At 46.1% G+C, this 12,999-nt stretch overlaps 1 protein-coding gene across 1 annotated transcript; it reads left to right on the forward strand.

Moving 5' to 3' along the window:
• Window positions 1-2,123: 2,123 nt before the first annotated feature.
• On the forward strand, window positions 2,124-12,786 carry LOC143805502 (protein Wnt-11b). Its single transcript, XM_077284948.1, has 5 exons — window positions 2,124-2,436; window positions 7,826-8,061; window positions 8,984-9,261; window positions 9,701-9,993; window positions 12,214-12,786. The coding sequence occupies exons 1-5, from the start codon at window positions 2,366-2,368 to the stop codon at window positions 12,386-12,388; spliced, it is 1,053 nt and encodes a 350-aa protein (XP_077141063.1). The 5' UTR covers window positions 2,124-2,365; the 3' UTR covers window positions 12,389-12,786.
• Window positions 12,787-12,999: the final 213 nt, after the last annotated feature.

Consider the following 12,999-nt stretch of genomic DNA (forward strand, 5'->3'; position numbering starts at 1 on the left):
GCATGCTCAGCTTCAAACAAAGGAATCCGTCGCTGGATTCCGTCTTTTCACGGACAGCGACAGATCCTGTGTCCATAGGCCTCCATTATAGCCAACAGACAGCGCAGGATCCGTCGCCGTCCGATTTTTCGACATACACAAAATATGTTACTATGTCCATTGTCTCTGGACACAGAATTTATGACGGATCCGTCAAATGACAAATGAAACATGTGGCCATCTGTCACAATCTGTCGCTAATAGAAGTCTATGAGAAAAAAACGGATCCAGCATCAACATTTGCTGGATCCGTTTTTTTCACAAAACGACGGATTTTGATGGAAATTAAAAGACTGAAGTGTGAAAGAGGCCTAATGCTATGTGTAGCGCCCCCACTGCCGCAGGGCCGAGGGGTACCCGGTACCGGGCCTCGGAGTCTCTGCTCTGGGGTTGTCACGGTGGCTAGGCCCGGTCCGTGACCCTGCTGAGGGGCGCACAGTAAATAATAGATGTGGATGGTGGTGGTGGTGCGGTGCAGTAAATAACGAGGACACCAGGTTGCAGTCTCTTTACCTCTTTACTGAAGGTCTCTGGATCCTCAGTCCGGAATACGGTTCACCAGGCTGCGCAAGTCCGGCCGGTCCGATGGCACCTCCAGAGTTCCCTTTACAGGTGGAAATCTGTGCCTTCCTGCTAGCGCTATGTGTTGTGGTCCTCCCCTGCTGTGCTTACGGGATAGTCCCCACAACTGTTGTGTCTGTTTCTCGTGTTCCCTCACAACAACTCGATTAGATGATGTTCTGCTAATCCTCCGTCCCTCCCGGTGTTATGGTTGGCACGCACCCGTATGACGGGTAGGCTCGGAGCTCTTCTGGGACCCTAGAGTCGCCCCTCTCCACAGGTTGCCCCCCAAGTCTGCATAGGTGATTTAGGTGAGACAGCCCGCCTGTGACTGACTGTCCTGCCGTTGGTTTGAAGTATTGCCTGAAGCTGAATATAGTAATACTCCCTCGGCGTTCCGGCCGCCGGTTGTGCGCCTCAGTAGGATGTTGCCTCGGTCTTACAGCACGACTCCTACTGGTATTCTCCTTCTTGCTTTGATCTCGTTTCTCACTCAGCACAATATATCTCGCTTCTGATCCTTTCTTAGGGCACCGCCGCTATGCTGAGCAGGCACGGTCCCGTGACGTTCTTTCTTGTTGCCAGGCCTCTGTCAGGGTCCCAAACCTGACAGGGACCCTACCGAATATTCCCCTACAACACCCTCTGCCACCAGGTGTTGTCTGGTCCAACCCAGTCAGCTTTCTCCCTAACTTCCTGCCTGACCCCCAGTTTTACCCACAGTGGTGAGGAGTGGCCTAATAAATAGCACCCTTAGCTCCCCCTGGAGGCCCGACTGTGAAATGTATTGGTGTATGTGATACCTGGTCAGATGAACTCCTTCAGTGCCATCAGACGTACCATAGCCCCCCTTAGCGGCGGAGCCACAGTACTGCAACGACCAGGACTCTGGGGCGCTGCACTATGTGCACACATTGCGGATTAGGCTTAGGAATTTTTGGTGCGGATTCTGCATCTCTTGGCAGAAAACGCAGGTGCGGATTTGTCGCTTTTTTTGTGCGGATTTTTTGCCCCTGCAAATTTCTATAATGGAATGGGTACAAAATCGCTGCAGATCCAGTGACATGCTACTTCTTTTAATCCGCAGCGTTTCCCCATGGAATTTTCCGCACCTTTAGCACAGCATTTTTTTTCTCATTGATTTACATTGTACTGTAAATCACTTGCGGATCTGCAGCGTTTCTGCACCGCAAAAAACGCTGCGGATCCGCAGGAAATCGGCAATGTGTGCACACAGCCATTGTGTCCTATTGCCCAATCTGATGAGCACTTCTGTGTGACACTGCGCCATAAGATGCGGGTGACCTGATGCCACGGCCACCTGGTGACTACAGAACAGATGCATCCAATTTTTGCAAAAAAAATTCCAGTCACAGCTTAGCAAGAGGAGTATGGTGTAACGCCATGGGCTGCCGCCCAGTGCTACATCCAGGTGCCGGCAGTATGACAGCAGACACACAGTGCCCGGCCGGTGCCCAGCTCCCCACTGCCCCACATTACCAGGTAAGGGGGCAGGGCCGGCTGTGGGCGGGGCCGATGACGTCACGGGGGCTTTAAATCCAAGAAGGAGCAGCTCTGCAGCAGTGAGAGGAGAGCCACAGAGATAAAGTGACAGCGGAGTAATGGACGCTGGTCCCTAGTCACTATCCCCGCACCGAGCTACTGACACCGCACTACATGTAATCACCGGAGGAGGAGGACGACGCCCCGCACTTCACTCACCCGCACCTCACTCACTTATCACCTGGATTCTCACACACCCGCCATGGCTTTACTTTACTTCTGGATCTTCTTACTTTGTTGTTATGTTGGACCTTGTGGCGCCATCCACTGGCTGTGAGTATACCTTCTACCTTAATCCCAGATGGCAGATCACCCCGTCCCACTGCCACTCTGTGGATCTTTTCTTTTTTGCACTTTTGTGAAATGCCGAGACCCCTCTTCAGGTTTTCCCGTGGGTCCCAGTGACCTATCATGCCATACAGTACTGTTATGGCTGCCATTCCCCACTGGCACCACAATATATGGGCACAGTTCTGATCTGTAGACCTTGGAATCTTGGGCTTCTTACACACTTCCGTTAGTACGGGGCCGTCACAAAGCGTCGGTGCAACGTACCGACGGACAGTGGTGATTTTCTGCACAAGGTAGGCAGCGGACGCAGTGTTTCAATGTGTCCGCTGCCCATAGTAAACTCCCAGGGAGGAGGGGGTGGAGTTCTGGCCGAGCATGCGCAGTTTAAAATGCAGGACACGATGTACGGAAAAACGTTCCTTTCAACGTTTTTTAGCTGCGACGGTCCGCCAAATACCGACGCATCCAGTGCACGACGGACGTGATGTGTGGCCATATGTCGCGATCCATCGGCAATACAAGTCTATGGGAAAAAAACACATCCTGCGGGCACATTTGCAGGATGCGTTTTCTTCCCAAAACGACGCATTGTGACGAATCTAAAAAGACGAAAGTGTGAAAGTAGCCTGAGGTTGCTTTCACACATTAGTTTTTTGCCGTCAGGCTCAATCTGGCGAATTTTGAAAAAACGTATCCGTTGCAGGTTGTGCTAATGAGAGAGAGAGAGATCTGGCGCCATAGGGTTCCATTGTAGCAAACGATGGACCTGTCGCTGTCTGTTTTTTTTCGACTGACACAAAAAATGTTACTATGTCAGTTTTCTCTGGCCGCCGGAAAACTAATTTTAGATGGATCCAGCAAAAAAACGGATGACGTGAGGCAATCCGTTGGTAATACAAGTCTATGAGAAAAAAATGGATCCGGCAGCAACTTTTGCCAGATCTTTTTTTTTTTTTTCAAAATTTGCTGGATTGTACCTGACTGCAAAAAACTAAAAACTGATATGTGAAAGCAGCCTTAAGGTACGTGTCCATGTTCAGGATGGCTGGAGCTTTGGACTGAGTGGAAAACTCTCTCCGCCCCTTCTGTAGATGCGATGATGCTGGATGTGTTCATTGCACACATCCGGAATCATCGCACCCCACACATAGGGCCCTGTGTTTTACCTTGCGGTGGCACAGCGTTGCCGCAAGGTAAACGGACATGCTGCGATCTAAAAAGACGCGCCGCATGTCCGGAATCGCAGGGCCGCCGGATGCGTGTTACCACGCATAGTGGAGACGGGATTTCATAAAATCCCCTCCACTATGCTGTAACATGGACGCTGCAGATTGAACACTGCGACTCCATGCAGCGTTCAATCCGCAGCTATTCCGGATGTAATACGGCCCGTGGACACGTACCCTTAGGGCTCCTTCTCACTTGTGAGAAATACGTGCGAGTCTCACATGTTAAAACCCTGCTCTGGCGCCGGCACTCCAGAGCGGAGCGTGCGGCTGCATAGCAACACATGGAGCCGCACGCTCCTCTGGAGTGTCGGCACCAGAGCAGGGTTTTAACATGTGAGACTCGCACGTATTTCTCGCAAGTGGGAAGGAGCCCTTAAACTTCAACTTAGTGCTGAGAGAATGTAAGGATCTGATGAAAGACCCCCTATAATAGAACCATTCTCTCCTATAAATTACTACCCCATGTAGTGACATCCACCAGACTTTTCTCCATGGTTGTCGCTTCCCTTCCCCCACTGCCGCAAGATTCCATAGTGCCTTTTTAAGGCTAAGACCCCACAATGAGTGTTGTTTTCATTACTCAAATGAGATTTATTGTGCTTTTTTTTTTTTTTTTTTTTTCTTTCTGCTGAGGTTTTTGGTATGTCACGGTTTTTACTAAAAATGACTTAGTTTTGCAAACTTTCTCATATTTGCTTTAAGCTATTGCTAGTCATGTGCGAATTCTGTGTGGTTTTTTTTTTTTTTTTTTTTTAAGCGTTTCTACTGAAGAAATGCAGTAAAAACAAATGTGCTGGTGTACTTATTTTTTTGTTAAAGTCTGAAGAAAATGACGCAAAACGCATATTCACTGCTATAGATATGGACATGTTGCAGATTTCAAAATTGCCTCACAGGTCCATTTACACTGCACTAAAAAAACCCACAAAAAACAACCCACTGAGCACGAGATTTCCATAAATCCTGTATTTTGCTTGAACTGTAATGCTGTGTTTATTTGCACAGCTTCAAACAACACTCATTGTAAGAACTTAAAGTTGTGGTGGAGGCTCGCTGCATTCAAAAAGCTGATCTATTTTGTCAGTTCTTACATATAACAATGCATTTTCATTAGGTATTCCTGCATTATGGCTGAAGCTGGATGTATCACTTGTTGCAGTGGTTTTAGGCCGGCGTCACACTCGGCGTATGAAAATACGGTCCGTTTTTTACGGCCGTAATACGCAGAAATGTTCCAAAAATAGTGATCCGTATGTCATCCGTAGGCAGGGTGTGTCAGCGTATTTTGCACATGGCATCCTCCGTATGTAATCCGTATGGCATCTGTACTGCGTGATTTTCTCGCAGGCTGCAGTTTTCTACGGCCGTACAAGACCGTATAATACGGATCAGTAAAATACGGCAGATAGGAGCTGGGCCATAGAGACTCATTGTACCGTATGCAATCCGTATTTTCTGCACCTCTCATACGTCCGTAAAACTCGCTAGTGTGACGCCGGCCTTAAGGTTAGATTTTATTTGGGGCAAGAACTATACACTTGACAACATGTATTTTGGCTCTGCGCATTCTGTCACATGGCAAAGTTTTAACATACGACCCAAAAATCTCCCAATAGTGTCCTTCGTGTGTGTGTGTGTGCTTCCCCCTATATAATTATACAGCGGCATTCATTTACATTGTACTGTAAATCACTTGCGGATCCGCAGCGTTTTCTACCGTGCTGAAACGCTGCAGATCAGCAGGAGATCCGCAACGTGTGCACATAGCCTAACAAACATGGGACAACTTACCTTATATACTCGTGAATAAGCCGAGATTTTCAGCAATATTTTTTTTTTGTGTGTGTGTGCTGAAAACACGCGCGTGCGCGCCCCCCCCCCCCTTGGCTTATACACAAGTAAATTGCCCAGAGCGCTGGCGTGGGAGCGGCGTAGCAGGAGCCATCGGCTGTGGCACAGTGAGGCCACGTTGCATACGTTGCGGATTTTTCCGGACTGATTTTGGTAAATCCGCAGGTAATCCGCACTGCGGATTTACCGCGACTTTTGTGCGGATTCCACCTGCGGATTCCTATTATGGAGCAGGTGAAAACCACTGCGGAATCCACACAAAGAATTGACATGCTGAGGAATAAACACTACATTTCCGCACGTGGTTGTGTTTTTTTTTTTTTTTTCTCCGCAGCATGTGCACTGCCGATTTTTGTTTTCCATAGGTTTACATGGTACTGTATACTCAGGGAAAACTGCTGCGGATCCGCAGCAGCCAATCCGCAACATGTACACATACCCTGACAGCTGCAGCCGCCCACTAACAGAAGACATAATAGTCGCCCCCAAAACCATCCCTGCATCTCTGTTGTCCTGGCGCTGGCAGCTCTCCTCTCCTGTGCTGAGTGGTCTAGTGGTACCGCTCATTAAAGGGAACCTATAATGCTGTAGATAAGCCCCCGATGTATCCTGAAAGATGAGAAAAAGAGGTTAGATTATACTCACCCAGGGGCGGTTCTGGTCCGGTCCGGGGCCTCCCATCTTCTTACGATGACGTACTCTTCTTGTCTTCACGCTCCGGCGCAGGTGCACTTTCCCCTGTTGAGGGCAGAGCAAAGTACTGCAGTGCGCAGGCGCTGGGCCTCTCTGACCTTTCCCGCAGCCTGCGCACTGCAGTACTTTGCTCTGCCCTCAACAGGACAAAGTACGCCTTGCCCGGAGCATGAAGACAAGAAGGGGACGTCATCGTAAGAAGATGGGAGGCCCTGGACCGGACCACAACGCCAATCGGACTAGAACCGCAGCGGGACCGCCCCTGGGTGAGTATAATCTAACCTCTTTTTCTCATCTTTCAGGATACGTCGGGGGCTTATCTACAGCATTAAAGAATGATTTTGGGGGTGACCGGTTCCCTTTAAGGTGATAAATATAGACGAGTCTCTACTCCCATAGGCGTGGAGCGCATATTCATTACCTTTTTAATGAGCGGTACCACATGACCGCTGAGGAGAGCTGCTGATGCAGGGATGGAGATGCAGGCGTGAGTATGACGGGGGCAGCAATGCGAGCCATGCATACAACCAGGGGAAGGGGGAGCCGTGCCATGCGGACCGGGGGAGCTGAGCAATGTGGGACCAGGGGAGCCATGCATACAACAGAGGGAGGGGAGCCACACAGCAGGACAGGGATGAGGGGGGCAATGCATACCCGGCTGATACTCGAGTCCAATAAGCTTACCCAGTTTTCCGTGGCAAAAGTAGGTGCCTCAGCTTATACTCAGGTCGGCTTATATTCGAGTATATACCATATGTAGCAATAATCTTCTATTGCTATTATAGCCAATACCTTCTAGATGATGAGCAGCTATGGACAGGGATTATTTTGCATAACTACTTATGATTTTTGTCCTATCTCCAGTTGTAAAGCGCTGTGGAATATATTGATGCTATATATTGTTTGTGTTGGCAAAATAATCACAGGATGGGTGATAAATGTCTGATTTACTTGGGGTCTTAGCTCTGGGACCACCACCAATCCTGAGAAGGTAGGTCTCATAGGCCACTTGATGAATAGTGGTTATATGCATGCGACCACCACTCTGTTAAAGAGAACCTTTTCAGCATGATTTTGAAGTGTAAGTGAAGACATGGCTGTAATACTGATTACATTAATACCTTTTCGTGATGAATTCCGCTCTGTTCTTTTATCACCATTTTGAAGATTTTGTTAAACTTTGGTGCACAGGGCCTGGACTGTATACTGGGGTCTTCTCCTCCTGTCCCTACACTGGTCTCTGAATGACGGGTCACTGCTGAGACTTCAGAGACCAAAGGCCTGGGAAATCAGACAGGGGAAGACTCGGACCCTATGCATCAAAGTCTAATTGGTAGAAATCTTCAAATGTAAATTACAGAAAAACCACAAAGCAAATTTCTTCACCAAATGTATCAATGTAATTCATATTGCAGCACCATTACAGCCATATCTGTACTTTACATTACAATATCATGCTGATAGGTTCTCTTTAACTTTTATAGGACTGATTGACAGCACGCGTCCTTCTTGGTAAAATGAGGTATTGCATAAAGAACAATTGGTTTTCATGAGCATTTCTTACCTTGTAATCTCATCCTTTCTTCACTTTCTTCCAGTGGTCTCACAGTAAATGGCAGTTCAGTAGCCTGGAATGAGAGCGAGCACTGCAAACTACTGGAAGGATTGGTTCCTGACCAAACACAACTTTGCAAAAGAAACCTGGAACTGATGCAGAGCGTGGTTAATGCAGCCAAGCAGACGAAACTAATATGTCAGCTGACGTTCTCCGACATGCGATGGAACTGCTCATCGATAGAACTTTCTCCAAACTTCACTCCAGACTTGCTCAAAGGTAAACAGATTGCTTTTGTTGGTACACACATACAGCAGCAGTCTGTAAGGGGGCTTTCACATTGCATTTAGGCACCAATGCGGTGGCCCTGTCAGGGCTTGTCTGAACCCCCCGCAAAACAGGATTCGAACGTATGTGCCAATGGGGCCACAGACTATAATGGCGCCAACAGAATGAACATGCGCTAAGCTGTGCATCATTTTCGTGCGTATATGCCTACTGGAGGCGGACATTTGGATGCATTCTTCTTCGGGTGTTTACCTCTAGTAGGCGAATGCAATCGAAAATTATGTATGGCAGAGCGTAAGCTCACTCTGTTGGCACAATTAGTCTATGGGCCCCATCAACACGTACATCTGACTCCTATTTTGTAGGGGATTTGGACACAAGCCTCGATGTTACCGAACTGGTGCATGAACGCTCAAAAGCTTGGGTCCCTATTCTCGGTGTTGTATTGGTACAGTTTTGAAGGACAATTTATGAAAGCCTACCAGTAGGCATGAGCAGACCCGTGGAAGTTAGGTTTCTGGTACCCAACCTGAACTTTATTCCAAAGTTCGGTTTGGGTGCTAGAACCTGAACCTTCATGGGTCACCTCATCCCTGCTGGTGGGTTTTCATGAATTGGCCAATAAGTATATTCTACTGTGTATTATAGTAATGCGGTCCAAACTTCAAATATTCAATGTTTGCATACATCTTGGCGCTTAGAGGCTGCCATATTCTCCTTGTTGCATATTATGTAGTCATAGCATCTTGTGCCTGTTCACACTTGCTTTATTCTGTATGGAGGTGCAGGTTTTGTTTTTTTTTTTTTTTCAGTTTTTGAAGTGTCTGGCTCCATCTTTGAAAAATACTTTTGTGCCAGTTTTGGTACGCTTAATTTAACAATGTCATATCTGATACATTTATTTCAATTTCAGGAACACGAGAGTCTGCCTTTGTGTATGCCTTGGCCTCTGCTGCTATTAGTCACACCATTGCCAGAGCCTGTGCCTCAGGGGAGCTACCCACATGCTCCTGTGGTGCCACTCCTGCTGAAGTTCCTGGACCAAGCTTTCGGTGGGGGGGATGCGGAGACAATTTGCGTTACGGTCTTCAAATGGGATCTGCCTTTGTTGATGCCCCAATGAAATCTAGCAAATTTGGAACGCAAGCTACTAAGCTGATGAATTTACATAACAATGCTGTTGGTAGACAGGTAAGGGGTGAAGAATTGGCAAACTATATATATATATATATATATATATATATATATATATATATATATATATATATATATATATATATATATATATACTTATAAATTAAAGTTACAACTGCAAGACCTTGCACATTCCCTGTGTGTAATGAAGATGATTTATGTTCACCTCAGATGGCTTTCTTACAATGTTTGAGGGGATTCTCCATCTTGTATACATAAGTAGCACTTGGGCCACAATGCTTTTGAGTCCCAAAATTTAATTCTCTCTCTGTCACGAGGTTGAGGCGTCACCCTAACTTGACATAGGTTGAGCTCATGTAGGACATCTTCTGGATACACATGTCAAAGATAAATGTGCCTTTGTAGCATTTTAGTTAGCACCTTTTTGTTGTGGGTACCATATAATCATATGGTATTCTCTTTTCATATCATATAGGTACTAATGGACTCAATGGAGACTAAGTGCAAGTGCCACGGAGTGTCTGGATCATGTTCAGTGAAGACTTGCTGGAAGGGTCTCCAGGATTTGCCCCATATAGCTGATGAGCTCAAGTCCAAGTACTTGGCTGCAACCAAAGTCATTCATAGACAAATGGGGACCCGCAAACATTTAGTCCATAAGGAGTTGGACATCAGGCCAGTTAGGGAGTCTGAGTTGGTGTATTTGAATAGCTCACCTGACTACTGCGCCAGAAATCCTAAGCTTGGATCATACGGAACACAAGACCGGTAAGCAAACGTTCCATCTGTTTTCTGACAACTTAATATTTAGATTTTTACTGCTTGAGCCCCACACATCAACCTTGGTGCTCAAGATTTGTGGCAGGGTCCCAAGTTCTCCTGTTTGTCAGAAGTTGAAATTGCAAACTCATACATGGCATGGTTCTTAACCCAATATTTCCTTCTGGATTTATCATGTACCTTCTGATTATAAGTAATACATGTACAGTTGTGTGAAAGTGTTTGCCTCCTTCCTGGTTTTCTATTCTTTTGCATGTTTGTCAGTTAAATATTTCGGATCACCAAACAAATTTTAAATATTGGACAAATAACACAAGTAAACACAAAATTCAGTTTTTAAATGAAGAACTTTATTAAGGGATAAATAAATCCAAACCTACAGGGCCGTGTGTGAAAGTGATTCCCCTCTAAACATAACTGGTCTGGCCTCCCTTAGCAGCAACAACTGCAATCAAGCGTTTATGATAACAGGTAATGAGTCTTTTACAACACTCTGGAGGAACTTTGGTCATTCATCTTTGCAGAATTATTGTAATTCAGCCATATTGGAGGGTTCCTGAGCATGAACTGCCTTTCTGAGGTCATGCTACAGCATCTCAATCAGATTATGGTCAGAACTTTCACTAGGCCACTCCATTCTTAATTTTTGGTTTTCTTAAGCCATCAAGTGGTGGACTTGCTGGTGTTTTGGATCGTTGTCCTGCTGCATAGCCCAAGTGCGCTTCAGCATGAGGTCACAAACAGATGGCTGGACATTCTTTCAGGATTTTTTTTTTTTTTTTTTTTTTTGTGTGGTCAGTAGAATTCATGATTCAATTTCCCACAGCACGTCTTCCAGGTCCTGAAACAGCCCCAGACCATCACACTACCACAACCATATTTTATTGTTTGTATGCTGTTACTTCTATCCCAGATGTAATGGGACATACACCTTCCAAAATATTTAACTTGTGTCTCGTCAATCCAGAGTATTCTCCCAAGTCTTGGGGGACCATCAAGATGTTTTCCAGCAAAACTGAGACAAGCCTTTGTTATTGCTCAGCAGTCTTTTGTCTTGGAACTCTGCCAAGCAGGCCATTTTGCCCAGTCTTTCTTATGGTGCTGTCATGAACACTGTTCTTGAGTGAGGCCTGTAGTTCTTTGGATGTTGTTGTGGGGGTCTTTTTTGACCTCTTGGATGGGTCGTCGCACTCTTGGGGTAATTTGATTGGCTGAGCACTCCTGGCAAGGTTCATCACTGTCCCATGTTTTTGCTATTTGCACATAATGGCTCACTCTGGTTAGCTGGAGCCCCCAAAGCTTTAGAAATGGCTTTATAACGGTTTCCAGACTGATAGATATCAAATACTTTCTCATTTGTTCCAGAATTTCTTTGACAAACAGCATGTCTAGCTTTTGAAAGTCTTCTGGTCTACTTTTACTTTGTCCGGCAGGTCCTACTTACGGTATTTCTTGATTTAGAACAGGTGTGGCAGTAATTAGGCCTGCATGTGGCTAGGGAATTTGAACGCTGCTTAACAATGATGTAATAAACCACAGTAAGGCTAGGGTCACATTGCGTTGTGACCGTGTTTAACGGACTACGTTACACCGCGGCATAACGCGGTGTAACGTAGTCCGTTAACGCCGCCATTGCCTGTAATGGCGAACGCATCGCTAGCGCCCGCCCACATTGGGCGTGCACTAGCGATGTGCCGTCATTTGAGTGACGGCCCGAACGCTGCTTGCAGCGTTCGCGGGCCGTTCGTCGCTAGCGCAGATCGGCTAACGCGATCCCTTTTGGAACATTGCATTAGCGCAGTCCGTAGCGCTATGCGCTCAACGGACTGCCCTAACGCAATGTGACCCTAGCCTTAATTGTTTTGTGGGGGCAACCACTTCTTCACACAGGGCCCTGTAGGTTTGGATTTCATTTTGTTATCCTTGTCGAATATTTAAACTTGTTTGATCTAAAACATTTTTAAGAGTGTGACAAACATGCAAACACCTTTTCACACAACTGTATGTGTTATGTTTTGGTTCAATTATCTACTGAGATCTGCAAATATTCAGGATGGTGCTGCACTTCGCTGTGGCACATTATTTGCTGGAAAACTTGTAGTCCACTTGTCAACTATCTTGGGGGGGGGGGGGGGGGAACAAAAAAGCTATATACTGTTAGATTTTCACTGTTTCTCTTCTCCCCCTCTTTTTTTTTTTCTTTCTCAGACTTTGCAACAAAACTTCTTTGGGCAGTGACAGCTGTAACCTGATGTGTTGTGGCCGTGGGTACAATGTTTACACCGAAACTCTTGTGGAGCGCTGCCAGTGCAAGTACTACTGGTGCTGTTATGTCATGTGTAAGAAATGTGAGCGGACAGTAGAAAGATATGTTTGCAAGTGAAGTAAATTTTCAGTTATTAATGGCCTAATTACCTGACTAATCACTAATATGCACCTGGTCTGAAAATCCAAACCTTTGTAACTGGACTAAAAAGGAGCAATCTACAGGAACTGGTCTGCTCCAAAGACAGCCATCCCACTTAGAACTCTTTGGATTAATGCAGAGCGCCATGAAATGGCATGAATGGAGACTATACATGCGATTGGCATGAGCTATGGAGATGTGGACACTTCAGCAGTGCTCTGAAAACAAGGACATGATTTCCTCCAACTGAACTTGTTCTACATGAAGTATATGTTAAAAAGGTCTTAATTTTGAGACTGTTTTATTGTGTACATATTTTGTAAATTATATACATATATTTTTTTTCTTTAATAAAACCATTTTTTGCTGCTGCAGTCCTGTCCTGCACTATGGATCTAATTCTCTAGTGAGACTGCATTGTTACTCCAGGGACACGGTGACAATCGGTATGCTGTTTAAGTCCACTGTACTTGGGTTGTCTTTCAGCACTGTCGTCCCTGCACCTGTGGGGGGTGCAGTCTGACAGCTGTATGGGGGATGGATTAGCAGGTGCTTCTATCCAAGTGCAGCTGCTGCATGTTCACTAT

The sequence above is a fragment of the Ranitomeya variabilis genome, chromosome 2, assembly GCF_051348905.1.
Source record: "Ranitomeya variabilis isolate aRanVar5 chromosome 2, aRanVar5.hap1, whole genome shotgun sequence".
NCBI classification, from domain to species: Eukaryota; Metazoa; Chordata; class Amphibia; order Anura; family Dendrobatidae; genus Ranitomeya; species Ranitomeya variabilis.